At 45.3% G+C, this 17,813-nt stretch overlaps 1 protein-coding gene and 1 long non-coding RNA gene across 2 annotated transcripts; both read left to right on the forward strand.

Moving 5' to 3' along the window:
- The first annotated feature begins 8,013 nt into the window (after positions 1–8,013).
- Positions 8,014–9,825, forward strand: LOC136193054 (uncharacterized). Its single transcript, XM_065981844.1, has 4 exons — positions 8,014–8,052; positions 9,290–9,461; positions 9,509–9,692; positions 9,747–9,825. Exons 1-4 carry the CDS (start codon positions 8,014–8,016, stop codon positions 9,823–9,825), a joined length of 474 nt encoding a protein of 157 aa, XP_065837916.1.
- A 179-nt stretch (positions 9,826–10,004) lies between these two features.
- On the forward strand, positions 10,005–10,320 carry LOC136192814 (uncharacterized). The gene is made up of 2 exons (XR_010671244.1): positions 10,005–10,120; positions 10,172–10,320. It is a non-coding gene; the product is annotated as an uncharacterized lncRNA (long non-coding RNA).
- The last annotated feature ends 7,493 nt before the right edge of the window (positions 10,321–17,813 follow it).

Here is a 17,813-nt window from a genome sequence, read left to right on the forward strand (position 1 = left end):
GTTCTACCAGGAAACTTGAAGTCTGCAGCTTAGAGGCAGGTATAGCCTCGCGGGAGAAAGGATAAATTCCCGTTTGTCTGAATCCGGTTGTGAGATACTCAGGTAAAAATGATTTCCATAGCTCGAAAAGAAGGTGAGGAAACTTTTCTTTGTCGACTCTTGACACTTTGGTACGTCGTTTGAAATCTTGAAGAATTGAAATCTAGTGCTTCTTGAGTGGTGAAAATGCACCCACGTCAAGCGGTTGTATACAAAACGTGGGTCGTATGCGGAGGAAGGCAGTAGATGATGACGTTTTTCTACCTTGCTGTCTCCAGCATATTGAGGCACATGTGAGACGAGTGGCCATCTAGAATTAGGAGGACCGGCGCTGCATCAAGAAGATCAGCAACGTGTGGAAGGAACATGTTGAAGAACCATTCCCTGAAGTTGTGCTCTTCCATCCAACCTCTCGTGGACATAGAAATTTGAACAGGCGACTCCATCCACCAATTACAAAATCGGGGTCCGGATAATCGGGGTTCTACTGTATAGGGAAGAAGAGGATCTTGTCTCTGCGCAAAAATATGCTAAAAGATAACAAAAATTTGCAGGCAAGCTTCAAAAAATAGAAGATAACCTTCCGTCATTGGGTTTGCAAAGGCTGCCTTTAGCCTTGGGAATCATTGATTTTTGCCTAATATAGGTACAATAAAATAGTGTCAGGAAAGAAACCAGGCAGTTACCCTACTTTGAGACAGAAAATACATTTTTAACGGCGAAAACTGTTGCAAGATTCGATCAATGGCCATTTCCAGACTGAACCATTGAGTACTTACACGTGCTTGACGATATCTCTGAATTCTGTACCGAAGAATGTGCAGAACTGAAGAAGCGAGGCTTTTCGTTTGACGCTCTTGTCAAACCAGAAAAAGGTGTCCACAGCCAAATCATAAAGGTTCAGTTTTGAATTCTACAAAAAGTTTGAACCCTAGACGTAAAAATAATTATAGATTGGCAATTAAACCGTTTAAAAAGCTTTTGCACCTTTTACAGCTGTGTTTTGCACTATATGGCACGGATATCCCATGACGTATGTCGCCGAATTTTCTGCAATAACGCGAGCTTTAATGGAGTTCCGCAGCTCATATTTACGGAGGTGTTGTCGATGCCAATGCCAACAACGTTCTGCCGTGAAATTCCATTCTGATTTAGAGCGGCGTTTATCCTGCTACAAATTCCTTCTGCGGTTGAACTCGACAACGTGCACATATCAAAAAAATTGCTATATGAGTCCCATCAAAAACCCAAAGTCAAAAGATTCATTTTCTTTAATCCGTCATCTTTGGAGACGTCAATAGACAAAGCAAACGGAGTCTCTTTCATAAGACTTACAAGTTTCTCATGATGGAAGGGAGCAATAACGCCGTTAATTATGCAAGCTGGTTCAGTTCTTCGACTAGAGAAACTTTGAGCTTTTTGATATCCGGAAAGATGCTGAGAAAGATTTGCGTTAGTTCGTCTGCCACAGCGAGAGGAATATTATGTTTGACAAGCACTGTTGCAAATTTACGTTCGGCTCGCATTACCTATATGAAATGGAAAACTTTTCTGGTTCCTCGGAGCCTTCTCCTTCTGTGTGTGAGACAAGAGCGAAACGAGCCTTTCAACGTTCTTTTCCCCCTGATGAGCACAGGTCACATCACGGCAGCCGGTAGAGTAGTAAAAGCAGTAGGGATGGTCCAGAACGAGTCGAACAGAAAGATAAATCTCCCACCAGGCTTCTTGAAATTTTGTGCGATACGTAGCAGCACCCTTTCTCTTCCCCCATCCTCGCTTTCGGCTCCACGACGTCAACATCTTCTTCCTCGTCAAAATCATTACGATCAATGTCCGAACTGATTTGGACGTCAAAGAAGTCGTCGACTAGTGCTGCAAGAAGGCAACGTCAAATATAAAGACTTCAAAAGAATTATTTCAGGGCTTCAAAATGAGGGCAGCTTTGGTCTTGTGTGACAGTTTGCAAACTTGATCGAGTTGTTTTGGCTTTTTGAAGCCTAACAATTTAAGAAGTTAAATAATTCTTTCAAAAAGTTTTTGTTGTTTTGTTTTTTGAATTGCGTTGCGAAGTAATGATGACATTGTTTGCGAAGAATGCACACTGTATTGTAGATAGCGCGCTTTAAACTGCAGTAACGACTAAAACCATAGTTGTAATAGAAGAGGGATAGGCAACTCCCATATCACATGACCATTTAGCTGAGGCAAGGGTTGTTATGCCTGTACTCTGTGTTTCCCGTATATTTTTCGTTCGTTCACTGTATTCTTATGCGTTCTTCCTCTACTGCTGTCTTCGGTCTCTTTAAGGTACCTGAAAGATTGCTTCCAGCGCGAAAACCGCATCGCGATAGGCTGCCGTTTGCACACAATTGCGGCCACACCCTCGTGACTAAAGTCGTTCCTCCTACGCGCTTACAACGGAGCGTGGGAGCTTTCCTCCGTGACTAGACGACAGGTACATGACTGGCATACGTACGATAAGCCATATTTTCGGCTGAAATTGCCATCTTTCGGAGACTTTGTCAGTGTGAGTGACCTGCCCATGTCAGTAGATATAGGGCCTTATGTATCACAAAGAGCAATTAATGAGCCGACCACCGCAGTTGTACGGGGTGGCAAACGCAGTTTGCGAGCCCATATAACGGCGAGGGAGGCTCTCTCAAACGTAATCTCAAGGCCGGAAGTGTATGTATGTATGTATGTATGTACGTCTGTTCGAGACATGTATTGAGCCGACACCGCAGTTGTACGGGGTGGCAAACGCAGTTTGCGAGCCCGTATAACGGCGGAGGGAGGCTGTCTCAAACGTGATCTTAGGGCCGGAAGTGTCTGTCTGTCTGTCTGTCTGTCTGTCTGTCTGTCTGTCTGTCTGTCTGTCTGTTCGTCACGCTCCGTATTTTGACGTCACCTAAAACCCGGTTTTCTATACAGCGCATGCGTGAGATAGGGCCCAAAACGTTGACCCGAAAAAGGCGATTTACGGCGCTAATAAAGCGTTTTTTCTTTCATAAACGGAAAAAATGCTTAGAAACCTGTTTCTAATTGATCTGTGCTATTTTCCGTGTTATAAATGCGCTGAGAAACAGAAACGACAGTTTTGATTGTCACGCTCTGACGTCACAATCAAAAGTAACCACTCATGTACAGTATGTGGGTGGGTATGTACGCGTGTACGGGTAACAGGAAATATGACCCGTACACATGCTTAGGTCCTCCTCAAATACAGAGCACATTCTGAGCACATTATCAAATACTGTACGTCAGAAAAGCGCCTAATTAGGAAAACATTGAAATCATGCAAGTATTTACAGTGTTTAGGTAGGACTGAGCTGTAGTAGCTAACGGCTGTAATGACACGTGAATATGTGACAACATAAATAATAATGACGTCACACTATGGTATGCACTCGCGTACGGTGGGAGGCTCTGCATGATGGCAACATAGATAGAGGAGAAAGAGGGATAGAAAACTCCCCTATCACGTCACCGTTTTTGTGTCCCCTGACTGATGCGCAAGCAATGGATCCGTTTCGGAATGCTTCTTTCTGCTACGGTTGTTGATCGAGATGTTTCGCGCTTGAATTTCTTCGCGAAGACGCGAAGACGTTGCCGAAGCGCATTTTAGAAACATCCGTTGCGAGATCGGTCAGAGAGCTGCAATCATTCATCCTCAGCTGTGCTTGAACAGCGCAAAAAGTTTCGATCAATCGCCAAAAATCGAGCAGATGCCATTTCGTCTTTCGAAAGACTTCGAATGACGCGAATTCAATCAATGTAAAGCAAATTGGCGGCGGCTTTAGCTCTCCAATGGTATGGAGTTCTGGCAAGTAGCTATCCTCTGGCATTAGCTTTACCTTTCTCGCGCAGGGTAGTGCACTTTCTAAACTGAAAAACTCTGCGAGTGCGGAGTGTACTCTCAGAAAAAAAGTTGTAGTAGCGCTCGCCGGTTTCGCTGAAAACTGGGCGACAGCGAAAGGTAGGAGGCTGAGCCAAGAACAGGAGCCGTCTCTGTCACTTCTCGTACTATTTAGATGTGTACTTGACGCACAAAATATTTTTGAAAAGTAAAGCTAGCGACGCTAATAGCGTTACTGTGCAAGCTGTCAAGTCGAACGTAATAACTTACACGTACAGCCGCCTGCTGCAAGTGCTTCGGCCTGATAAGAAGGACCTTTATTTAATAGAGCAATACATTTCGCATTTTTCTCGTAATGATCGCTGTTCGAAGTCATGCCGAAACCCACGGAAAAGGCAAATGCATACGAGACAATCGTCACGATGACCGCATCAGTCATGGGGACACAATAACGGTCACGTGATAGGGAGTTTCCTATCCCTCCTTCTCCTCTATCTATGATAGCAACAGAGATTAAGTAGGAGAGGGATGCGTAACTCGTAACTCGCGCTATCACGTGACTTTTCTTGGTACACACTTCTGTTGTTGCAGCATCCTCGATGCCATTCGACTTGTGAAACGCGCCTGGCCTCACGGAATCCGTTTAGAAGTACGGTTTGGTGCCTAAAGTATAGAAATAAAATTTGTAATAAGGTAGGTTTGGTTAACACGGCCCAAACTGTTTAGTATGTAATACGCATCTGTGCAACCTGTTACTTGCACGGTTCAACTTCAAGTTGGATGTATATCCTAATGCAATCAAAGTATATTATGATGTTAGGTGCATCGTTTCTAACTGGTTTTAGGAGGCTTTGGCCAATTTAGGGCATTGCAGTGACGTTAGAAAAAAGCGACGAAATCACGCCAAGGAAGGGTTGTCTCTTTTCTGAAGCTTACATCAAGCAATACATTGACATGTTTGTTTGAAGTCACAATTAACTCTTTCCTGCTATCGTTCGTAGTGATGTAGATACAGGTTGCATAAATAGCGTGTCAGTGGCTACGTTTCTATACCCTAAATTGGCCAAAGCCACGGAATAGTGTGAGTAACCCTACTAAAACCAGCTCTAAGCAATGCACCTAACACTAAACTATGCTCTGATTGCATTAGGACATACACCCAAGCTGAACCGTCCAAGTAACAGGTTGCACAGTGACGCGTGCAGCGAAGGTGCGCAATTACGTGTTACATAATAGACAGTTCGGACCAATAACCAAACCTACTTTATTAACGAAGTTCTTGCTTCACTTCAGGCACTAGACCGTACATCTAAACGAATTCCTGTAGAGCTGGGCGTCTCACAAGTGCAATCGCATCCGGGATGCTGCAACAACAGACGTGGGTACCAAGAAAAGTCACGTGATAGCGCGAGTTACGCATCCCTCTCCTACTTAAGGCCGATGCACACTACGACGTAACGTAACGTAGCGTAACGTAATGTGACGTCACACTTACGCAACGCAACGCAACGTAACGCAACGTAACGTGCATTCACACTTGCTAATTGAACAATCGACATTGGGGCGTGTGAATCCACTGAATCGGAGGCGGCGTTTGCTTTTATTTCTCCTCCTACGCCAGCTGCTATAGTAGCCCTCCGCGATTTTTTTTTCTAACCTCCGACTTTGGCGTTTTTTGAAATTTCGTCCCGCGCATTTTCTTTCCTTGCCGCGTCTTTGTAGCAAGGTTTTGTTTTGTCGTAAAGGCATGGGTGAATTTCGACATTCATTAGAAGTAATTCGTCATCCATTGTGATCGTTAAGTATCGCTAGTTTTTCTTACGCTAAGCTTCGAAAATAGACCTACCCTCTATCCCTTACGTTGCGTTGCGTTACGTTACGTTACGTCAAATGGGGAAGTGTGAATGAATTACGCTACGTTGCGTTACGCTACGTTACGTTACGTTACGTTACGTCGCTAGTGTGCATCGGCATTAACACGTAACACCGTCACGTGAAATTATGTCCCGTAGCAGCGACTACCATTGGACGTCGGGAATCCAGGCGGCAGGTGAGGCGTATTCGGAATAAGATCGTCGTTAACGAACTTGCAGAAATCCGAAATCGTCAGGTTCGGCCTCCCTCGAACGCACGAGTTCATTCGAGCCCACTTCCGGGCCTTCGATTCGAGGTCTTCATTGATCATAATGGAGACCCGCCCATACTTCCCGCGACGATAGTTGGAAAACTCGCCGCTGTTCTGAAGGTAATCACTGCGCCATCGCATGATCGACGCTTCCGACGACCCCAAAATATTGGCTGCCAAGCGAGCAGGCTACATGAATTGCGTTTTGCAAATGGTTTTCTTTGTCGTTTTTTCTTGGATTTTTTTATGAATTCCTGTTTAGCTGTTTATGATTTCCTCGGTGCGAGACGGAATTCTCAAAGTCAAAGGCCTGTGGAAGGAAGGCGAAGAAGAGGAACCGTCGTTCTTCGAGGAAAAGAGTCGGGTGCGTTCAAAGAGAAGCGAATCGAGAAAATGTCGTACAGGTATTTCTTTTCGCACGGTGCAGCTTCTAAAAGAGAAAGTAGACGGTAACTACGAACCAGCTGCAAACGGAGACAACAGCGCAGACAACATCAAGGCGTATCGCTTGGGCGTCGTGAAGCGCCCTATTTTGCCTCTGCGCGTGCGCCAGATTTATTCTTTGGCGCATGCGTATTCAAAATAGGAGTTTATAATGATTCTATAATTTGCGGATATTTTTGATTCAAGAAATAGTTGGCGTTTCAGCCAAAAAACCCATACATGCGAGGGCCACTTGCGATAACCGTGAGTCCAATGGGATCTAAATTAGTGGAAAACACGTCAAAAATTGAGGAAGTTTCTTATACAGTAGAGTCTAATACTAACCGATACTTGGATTTGAGCACAGTCTATGCCTCCTCTTGAAAACCGTCTTGAAGAAAGAAGTCATTTTGAATTCGCCAAAGTCAGCTCACCTGCGGTTGAAAATCGAGATGTTTTGTCCGATGTATGCACCAAAATAGCTTTGCTTTCTAATCGTGGAAATTGACTTGCCTTTCCGCAAACTTTTGGTATGTGGGACGAGTCTCCAGACTCTCAGTGTGACCCCCGTTTGTGACGACTGTGGACTTATTTATTTGCCAAGTACGTTATTAGCTGAACCTCGTCTAATTTTCTGCAAGTCTTCAAAGAAAGACACTTTTACAGCACGTTCCTCGCCCAAGCTCTACCTAATACAGGTGTATACGTGTACCTTCAAAAGACGATCACTTGACAATCATTGCTTCACAAAAAAATTAATTTTTGACAAATTCAGGGGAATATTCTAAATGGGATGATCACAACGTTCAAAATTGAATCTTTTTGCTAAAATAGAGATTATGTATGACTCTGTTGTAGTGTAGTAAGACGGAGCGTGGCACCAGCATCTTGTTGACCAGGCTACAATAAACAAGCTCGTTAAGATCACAAAGCCTTTGAGATCATCGATGGGATCGCTCTTACCTCTTTACCCACTCCTTTCCTTTCCGCTTATTCCGACGCTCCATAGGGCTCGAAGGTAGTCTCTCGAAGGTACAGTTGAGCACTCTCATTTTGCGCTTGTCTGGAAATATCTGCATGTAGGGTGTCCAACTATTTGATTACGTAGGCCTCTCCTAATAGGCAAAAAGTGCGTAATAAGAGACAAATCATTGCAGTCCAAATCATAGCAAATGCGTTTGTCTCTCTAATTAAGACATACCAAACGTCACCTCGTTTAGGACAAATTGTCCTCAGGACAATTTTAAAATTGTCCCAGCACAAATTGTCCCCAGGACAAATTGTCCTCAGGACAAATTTCCCAGGACAAATTGTCCTGGGGACAAATTGTCCCAGGGCAAATTGTCCCAGGACAAATTGTCCCAGGACAAATTGTAACCAGGACAAATTGTTCCAGGACAAATTGTCCCAGGACAAATTGTCCCAAAGACAAATTGTCCCGGGACAAATTGTTCCAGGAAAAATTGTCCCAGGACAAATTGTCCCCAGGACAAATTGTCCCCAGGACAAATTTTCCCAGGACAAATTGTCCCCAGGACAATTTTAAAATTGTCCCAGCGTAAATGTGAACATGTCTAGAGACGAACGAATGAATGAATGGATGGATCAGGTTTCACTCTGCGCGTTATCATATAGCCTCGTTGTCATTGACCATGTTCTTTCTCTAGCCCCCTTTTCATGAAGTAATTGCCCACGTGAGAATCGTCGCATAAAACGTAATTGCTCATCCCTTTCCTTGCATTGTTCCCTAATCACCAGCATGCCGTCACACGTTGAGGTCAGCGGAGAGAAGGACGGCTCATTTCATTTCTCCCTTCCAACTGCAGTGAAGTTGGTTGGCACACGTATTAATGACAACGGCGTTCCTTATCTCCTTTTTGACGCTTCTCCCAAAGAGACATACAAAATGTCTTAAAACCCACTCCGGACTTCTTTTTTGGTCCCAGCTGTGTGTCCGGATTAGAGAGGCTTACTGTTGCGTGCGGAGATAACTGTACTATTTCTTGACCTATTAGGTTTTCAGTCTGGTCCACGCAGTAAAGGAAGGGAGGAGCTGAACAACCTCAGCGAGAAAATTGCTTCTACGTGGAAAGATGTTGCTCGACGTCTAGAGCTTCCTGAAGCCGCAATTGAGCAAATTGCAACTGACTACGCTTGTCGGTGCCGGGAGCAAGCTCACCAAGCTCTACAACGATGGGTGGGGCAGGAGTCAAAGTCTGCATCAGTAAAAGCACTGAGCAAAGCTCTCTGCAAAGAAGGTAAGAAAGCTGTTGCTGCTGAAATTTTCAGCCTAGATGACGAATTTCTAAGTGGTCTTCTAAGTTAATCCTTACACACTTAGATGCATTGCACTGATACAGTAATGTTTTGATAAGAACGAAAGCTTAATTAATTAATCAACTATTATACGCCTGAGTACTTTCCTTTAATAATTAAATGGATTGTGTATTCGGGAGCTGATTGGCGTTGCTGCCTCGCCTCCAATGCCGCTATTATTCCATATTGTCGTCCCCGAAGGCAAAAAATACATCCGAAGACTTTTCCTGCAAAACGATGTGCTAAATTAAATTTAGATGTATCCCACGCGAATTCACGTCACCGCCGTTTTAGTGGACAGATTGCACACCATCAGGCCAATAGACCATTTTCGGTGAAGGAGTCCATTGTAATTTACTGTAATTTATTACATGAGAGAAGAATCGGCTAGTCCCTTGTAATTCACTGTAATTTATTACAGGGGAGAAGAGTTGGCCAGTCCCTTGTAGGCCCTGAGAATTAAAAATTAGGCCCTCAATTTATATTTAGGGCTTAATAATTAAAGATTAGGCCCTCAATTTAATATTTAGGAGTGCAGCCGATTCCAACCGGAAGACAACATATCCAAAGCGACGTATCTCAGCGGACTTTTGCGTCAGATCAACTACGGAAACTATCCAGAGCAGGGCACCATTCGCTATCCGCGATACTTTTCTGGAGTTACCGATGTCGCAGCAGCACTGGAACACAGAAGAAACAAAGGTAGGCTCGCATGTCTGGATGCCATCTAATTGATTATTCTCTTGCAGGACTTTCTAAAGACATGGCTATTTACAATTTTCTCCACGAAGTCTCGTCGTGGGAACTGTATCAAACGTACGTATTTGACGGACTAGAGCAGGTGCAGCAGAATGGTCACTTTCGTCAAGTTTCAATCGGGATAAGCAAGAACGAGTTTCTTATATTCGATCACCGAGGCTTAATGATACAAAAGTATATGACGACGCTCAACGTATTCGACGTCTTAATTTTAGTTTTTGGTTGCAGGATTTCTCAAGGCGCCATCAGACAAACATCGTACACGGCGTATTATTTCAGAATTAAGTACCCGTGGAAGAGACGCTAATCAAGTTTCGCAAACCGGAGTCTGGGGCGATCACATTGAGCTGCATGCTATTGCAAACGCGTTTAATGTCGAAATCGTCGTTGTTGAGTCAGGGGGAAATAATGATGTCACGATTGTGTCACCTATGGTTCCCAACGAGAGCACACAACAAATTGTTGTTGTGTGCTCTCGTCGCGTCTTAAAGAGCGCGAAAAGAGCACTGAGATTAGGTTAGCTGCAGAAATTCTGTATTTATTACCTTCATATTCATTTCTGTTTACAGTACGCAGACTGAAGCGAGCACTTCCGGCTTCAGGTACATGCTTCTTGTCAGCGGAACATTTGTATATGATGTCATCTTTTATAGGTCAAATTTGAATCTTCAATCGTCTAACATTCTGCTTTGTAGCGGCATTGTCGTGGCAATTTTTGCAGCCGCCGTCTACGTTGGGTATTCGAAGGCATGGTAGCACGCAATTTGTTTGCTGTGTCCATTTAGAATGCATGCTAAAATCGTGTGTGCGTCTGTGTGAAAGTGGCAACTGGCATATACGTACGTGTATGACATATATAGAAGTTGCACAAGGAAGTGGACATGCAGGAAAGTGATAGCATGGTGATAAGGTGCGTGCATTTACGGAAACGGGTAGTTTAACTTGCGCATGTGTAATTGTGCATTGACATTCCCACTGACAATATGTGCACCATTTCTTGCACAGCTTTGTCAGAGGTATAACACGCATTTCTCGCAACGCGTATTTTTCTTTTATTATTATTTCCAAGCAGTGTCATTAAGCCAGTAAAGGCTCAAACGTTGTCGTGTGGGGAATACGATGCTTGAGTAAAAAGTACAAGCATGAAAATGCTTCTTCGATGCCTTGACGAGGAACAGGAGGTCGGAGATCAGCAAGAAGTTTTGTTGACCTTGCTGACGACTCTTTCTGGACGCTGTTGCGATGTTTTGCACTTGTCTCATGCTTTACAATACTCTGTAGCCTTATCCGCTTACACCGTTTTACGGAACTCCACGTTCCGCACTAATCAGCGTGGTGAGTCTGGCAATAGGAGCACGTCATGGTGTCGTTTTCTCTGTTGTACTTTAGCCATGATCTTCCCACTAGCCAGTCGGTGTTGAGCCTTTTGATTGCTTCAGGCAAAAAGTGATATATATTTGTAGTGATCCAAGATGAATAGGAGTCATTCGACGAAGTCGAGCGTGCAGAGCTTCTAAGCGACGGGAAGACGCAGCGACGACGTAGAACGGAGAACGAAAGAGCCAGCGACAACCCTAAACGGCGACCGGAAAAGACAACTCCGGAAAAGGCAACTCCGGAAAAGGCAACTCGGGAGAAAGGCAACGACACTATGTCGCTGCCCGACTTGAGAGTCGAGTCCATGTCTTCGAGAAGAGCCTAAGAAGTGCGCACGCTCTCCGCGAACCGCTCCTCGCACGCGCTCAGGCTTACTGGCTCCGTTTTATTGCTTTTGAAGTGCCACGCATCGTAAGCGACATGGAGTTCGTTCACTCTTTGCAGAGCGTTGTTCCTGCTGGTGAGGACAACATCGCGATATTGAGCCTCTTCGCTGTTTAGAACTAAGGCTGCTACTTCGTTGCACTGTGGGGTATTAAACGTGCGTGGGTGGTGACCAACGGGAATTCTGTCTGCGCGAATCCTATCGCGTGGGGTTCAGGGCGCTGCGCCAAATGCGCATAGTGTAAGCAACACCCCTACGCGATTCGCTAACCAATGTCACTCTTTAGAGCAATGCGACAGAGGCCTTCTTGATGAAGACAACGAACGACCAGGTTTCCCATTGGGGCCCTTGCGGAGTACCACCCGTGGTACCACTATGAAATACGCAACACCAAAACAGCTCAGCAGACAAAACGACAACTAGAAAGACAATTTCTAAATCACAACAATAGCATAATAATAGTTGCATGAATGAACTTCTGTCACATCTTCCGTTCAGTAGATGTGAGCTCTAAAGAAATACATGTCCAAAAATGCAGTTATATTGAACGCATACCTTCTGCGACGCCAGCCGTTCACTGCTACTGCGACAGCTGTGACAAATATAATCGAAAGTGCTAAAGCCACGACGCCCCAATCGACAAGTATCGTCTCGTTGTCGACAACAACTGCATTTGTTGTTTTCTTTCCTGAAATTGTTGGCTTCCTTGATGTCACTCTATACGTGCCAGTGACACGGCAAGAAGCGCCAGATGAATGGAATACTCCTTCGGCCAAAGACTGATTTGCATCACAAGGATCAACTACAGTAGAACGGCAATAATTAATTAGACGAAAAAGCCAATACTGCAACCGTACCACGATTATTTGCCGTGAACGAGAGTTCGACGTCCTGTGTTTTAACTGGAGCCGTGCCGCCTGAGTAGAAGGCCCCAGTCGGAAAAACGATTGCAAGAGTGCGATAGTCATCCCACAGTCCAATAGTCGGAACATCGTTCAGGTCTTCTGGGGAGAAGTTGATGATTTTAGACAGTTGAGAACGACTCAGAACTGGCGGAGCATTAGTGTCGCGTGAAAATTTGACGACTATCGCTGTTCCTGGACCGAATTTGTCGCTCGACACCCCTCGACTTCAACCGAAGTTACATGAACTCTCTAATACAAACGGAATCGAAAAGCTAGTCTAGTACAAATAAATGCAATCAATAGGAACCTGCTGCTTTTGACCGACCCTCTTCATGCGTTCCTCAGGTCCCTTCTCTTCCTGTGCGTCACGGCGACCACGCCTGGACATTTCAGTAATACATTCCATTCCACCTCGGATCACTATCTGGGGCGGATTGTCGTTGATAGTGACGATGTCCACATTTGACACGGCACTGCTGTTTGCAGGTGGCTGCCCGTTGTCAAAGACAGTAAAAACAATCTACAATACGTGGTTATTCCCACGTGATGATGAGTTACTGTGTGACTAAAGTCTACACCTTGCGGCCAATTTTCACTAGAGACGCGTAGCTGACAAAGAGTGTCGGCTCGTCAGCTGAAGAGGCGTAGAACAGATGTCCAACCACACATGCATAGAGCTACGTTAAAGATAAGTTTGTACTGAAGAGTGCATTCGTCGCGTACATACCTGTCCGCCATTTAGACCGGTGAACGTGAGGAGTTTTCCCGATGAATCCGTTTCATACTACAAATGAAATATTTAGTACAAGAACTGCCACTGTATTTGCTGACGCACCGTCAATCCCGAACATTCTGAAAATTTTCGTAGAAAAATAAACTCATCTACGTCAAGTTTGTTAGGATATAGTGCCCTGCGAAAGATGACATGTACAATTACTATTCATTGCGGTTTCCTACGTCAATTCCACTGTCATTCTTGTGATATTGTTTCCTTCAGTCGAATCGTCAATAAAGACGTCGTGCGGTCGACTCACGACGTGCTGGCCCACGTCCTGTTCTTCTGTGAATTTAATGCGATCGTCATTTCCTATTCCGACACCCAAATCCAAGTGTGGACCATCGTTGACAAATACGGTGGAGACGCTCACAAACACCGGCAAGCTTGCTGCTCCCTCCTTATCCCAAACAGTCGCTGTGATTTGCGACGCCGCCCTCGCTGGTTCAGGGACTGCGTTGTCGTATGTCGCCGAATTCAATATCTAGTAACAAGAATACTCAAGAAAATAACGACGAAAACTCTAATCTGCACCTCAAGGTAAGCCGCCAAAGAGGCGACGCCGTTCAAATAAACACTTTCAGTGCCAGAACCAACGACGACAACTCCGAAACCATTGGCAACGTTTTCATCAACAGCAATAATGTCTCCAGGACGCGACGTGCCGAATGAAAGCGTCGCATTGCCAGCAAAGAAACTGTCCACGTCAATCAGAACGGTAGACATTGGGAAGATCTGCACAGATGGCCCATTCTTGGTGTAGGTAATCGAATGAGATCTATCTGCTATTGAGGCAAATTGAGGAGGAGGACTGGACGGCGAAAATCGTAGAATTGGGCCGTCGCTGACAGGATGCGAAGTATGGCTGGAGTGCTGCTGTTTTGGCCATCGCTCACGATCATGTAAGCCATTCTTCAGAAAGCAATTGCAAAAGCGTGGTGAAAAATTCATGCTATTAATTAACCTTGGGTCCGTTGAGAGATTGACCGGAGGACTGAGAGTGTTGACAAAGCCAAAAGACGACAAAACCATTTTTAATATTTGATTTTAGCGCTTCCTGACAGTCTCTGCAGAAAAACATTAAAAAGTCCCTGTACTAGAACACTTTGGTTTTACCAGAATCTGATAATTACTATCGACGGTTATACCAAATGCTGCGGCAAAGGACGAATTCAAAACTAATGCGTCGCCGTCGTGGCCATCCATGAGACTAACCGTTGCTCTTTGCGAGAAATGCACAATGAAAAAGAATCATTTTGATGTCAAGTTGTAGAGGACGATTACCCGGTCATGTTCATGTCATTAGTATCCGCTATGTTGAGTACACCATCCGGAGAGAAAACTTGGCGGATATCCTTCTGTATAAAACAATTCGTGTTGGCTCAATGTTATGACCGGAGCAACGTTGAAATCAACTAGCAGGATGCTGAAGAGAATGCTACAGAACTAATAATGGATATGGTTTTAACGACGTACAGAACAGTTTCCGTTGCCGAGAACTTCCCGTCGAATACGCTGAACTCAACAACAACTTTGTCCAGTCCTTCGAAATCGAGCTCTCTAAATTCCAGTATTTCAAATTTTAAGATCAAATTTAATCATGCATTGGTTTACGTATTGGTATAAGTTACATTGTTGAGAAGAGCTTGGAAAACGGTAGTTGATGCGTTTCCAGTGAGAAAAATTTCTTTCCCAGTCACTCCAACCTTGTAGAACGTAGGTGATCGAACTAACAATTATGGAACAGTGTTCAGAAGTCTTACTTCGGACTTGACGACCCTATTGTAATCTATGATTGACAAAGTCCCGCTTCCACTTGAACAAATTCTTGCTGTAGCCGATTGTATACGATAGCTGTAATACACGTAAAATAATGAGATATACGGCACCTAGAGAAACCATTGAACAACTTTACAATTGATGATCTGGGTCCGATAGATTGAGCGAATTGCTCGTGACGTTAATAGGAGCTCGACTGCCCTCCTCGTACCGTGTAGCAGGCACTGCATGAAGGAAAAAATACCGTCAGTACTTTCACACATACAGCAGAAAAACTTTACTTCCAATGGTTAGGATAGGTTCATTATCGTTGTTCCCAACAAACTGTACGGTCAACGGGAGTTGAAAAGCCATTTGAATCAATGACTGTGAAAAGCAGAACACTATTATGTATTATTACCTTTTGCTCAATCATGCATTCTTCTCGAACAAAGGCTTGCTCAGAGAGTGCCGCTTGAAAAGCGTGCAGGGGTATGACGCCCCTGCCGTCCGGGCATATGGATTTAATTAGTCTCGTTTTCTCACTCATCTTAGGCTCGAAGGTCCAGCCTGAGTTGAGCTAACGCGCTTACATACGGGCAAGCCTCGTAGCTCAGCACAGGCTGTACCCAACCAATTCGATGACGTAACTCTAGCCAATCAGAGGCGAGTCAGCAGCTTTTGGACTTCTCGACGCTGATTGGTTCGCGTGACCATGACGCTAACAACACGACATAAGAAGGAAACTATGCTTTCAAGATCACCGCGCGTCATCCCACGCCCTCCCGATCCGATCGGGCGACTCTCCTGCCTCGAAATGAGGCGAAGAACTGTTATACAAGTCTAATTGGCGTCAAAGTATCGTTTTAAATCGTTTCGAACGCGTATTAGACTTATCCGACAGTTTTTCGCCTCATTTTGAGGCAGGAGAGTCGGCCGATTGGATCGGGAGGGCGTGGGATGACGCGCGGTTATCCTGAAACCATAGTTTCGTTCTTACGTCGTTGTTAGTGTCATGGTCACGCGAACCAATCAGCGTCGAGAAGTCCGAAAGCTGTTGACTCGCCTCTGATTGGCTAGAGCTACGTCATCGAATCCGTTGGGTCCAGCCTGTTCTGAGCTACGCGGCTTGCCCGTATGTAAGCGCGCGTTATCTCAACTCAGGCTGGACCTTCGAGCCTACACTCATCTATATACTGCAACTAGCTGCTGTACCCGTGCTTCGCACGGGTAGGGAATTTTCATTTTCCTGCAAATCTTTCACTACTAATTAAGTTATTAGACCTGGAGCCGAAGCTGAAGTTACTGGTGTATAAATCAAATAATTTTAATATCGAACCCGTTAATTAAGGTTTCGATATCTGAAACACGGGATTTACCAACGTCCGTTTAAACGTTATAATTTATTCACCAAACTTTTCCGAGGTTCCTTCACCATCACCGGAATCTGCCGGAGATTTCACTGCCGCGCCCACTGCAATTCTCGGGCGCCTGCTAGATCTATAGAGGCTACTAAAGACGCGCAAGCTTAATCCTCTTACTGTTATAATTTTTCACTACCGAATAAATTAGATTTTCCAGCGTCACTCTACCATTACCGGAATTTGCCGGTGATGATTCCACTGCGGCGCCCACGATCCTTTTCTGGTGTGAAGGGCGCTTTGGTTAATCAGTTCTGTTACAATTTATTCAAAGCGGAATAAATTTGACAGATTTGATTTTCCGACGTCCCTTTAACATCACCAAAATCTGTCGGCAATGGCGGCGCCCACTAACGCTCCACAGGCCATTGTGGTGCGACCGCTTGAGGCCTACAAAGGGCGCGTCGGCTAATCACCCCTCTTATAATATATTCAATAAATTTGACGAATAAGATTTGCCATGTTCCCTAATCAGTACCGGGATTTTCCGGGAATGATTCCACTACGGCGCCCACTACCGCGTTACTGGCCATTTTTGGCGTTTGCTTGAGGCCACGAAGGCTAATCATTTCTGTTATAATTTATTCGCTGCGGAATAAATTTGACGGTTATGATTTTTCGACGTCCTTTCATCATCACCAAAATCCTTTGGCAATGGCTTCACTGCGGCGCCCACTAACGCTCCGCAGGCCATTGTCGGGCGTTCGCTTGAGGCTTACTGAGGGCATGTCGGCTAAAACCTCTGTTCAAATTTATTTACAACCGAATAAATTTGACAAAAAGATTTTTCTACGCCCCCTAATCATGACCGCGGACTTTGCCGGGACTGATTCCACTAAGGCGCCCGCTACCGCTTTACAGGCCATTTTCTGGCGTTTGCTTGAGGCAACGAAGGGCGCGTCGGCTAATCACTTCTGTTATAATTTATTCGCAGCGAAATAAATATGACGGTTATGAATCTCCGACGTCCCATAATCATTACCGGAATTTGACGGCGATGACTTCACTGCGGCGCCCACGTATACTAACGCTCCGCAGGCTCTTTTCGGGCGTTCGCTAGATCTGTAGAGGCTACACGAAGGACGCCTAGGCCAATCGCTTCCTTTACACCACGGAACGAATTCTACGGAATTGATTTCCACGGTCACTGCACCATCGCCCACTGACGCTCTGCGGGGCCTTTCTCGGGCGTACGCTCGAAGCAACCTATACTAAATACTAAGAGCGCGTAAGCCGAGCGACGGACTAGTGCGCAGGCTGTTCGACGGCGCCCGTTCGCGGTGGGGCATCGCCGGCATCGCAATGCGGTTCCGGCAGGTCACGCGGGGAACCGCTCGAGGACCGCAGGCGCTTTCGCATGGCTTTGTGGGGAGTGAACGCGACGACGTCACCGCCAGAGATCTCGGCAGGTCACGCGGGGAACGCGACGGCACCGTAAAATTATCGAGGGCGATCACGTGGCGCTCGGTCCCGTATCGGCAATGGCGTCGTTTGGGCTTTAAAGGTATAGACTAGCTCGTTTGCCCGCGCTACGCGCGGGCGTAAGTAATGGTTGCTGTTTCGTTTGGGTAGGGGTTTTCTCGAGTTTGATTGGCGTTATCAAGGCTGCAGCCCGTGGTGCTGTAAAATGTTGATCAAGAAAGTTGACTCAATTTTACATTAATTGAATTTTGC

Source organism: Oscarella lobularis, chromosome 11 (genome assembly GCF_947507565.1).
Source record: "Oscarella lobularis chromosome 11, ooOscLobu1.1, whole genome shotgun sequence".
NCBI classification, from domain to species: domain Eukaryota; kingdom Metazoa; phylum Porifera; class Homoscleromorpha; order Homosclerophorida; family Oscarellidae; genus Oscarella; species Oscarella lobularis.

Bases quoted from the DNA above. Each gene is read 5' to 3' on its own strand.
- LOC136193054 (XM_065981844.1), top strand. From the start codon at position 8,014: ATGTCTAGAGACGAACGAATGAATGAATGGATGGATCAG. The intron at 9,462-9,508 runs GTAGGCTCGCAT...ATTCTCTTGCAG, and splicing joins GGAACACAGAAGAAACAAAG to GACTTTCTAAAGACATGGCT. The intron at 9,693-9,746 runs GTATATGACGAC...TTTTGGTTGCAG, and splicing joins CGAGGCTTAATGATACAAAA to GATTTCTCAAGGCGCCATCA.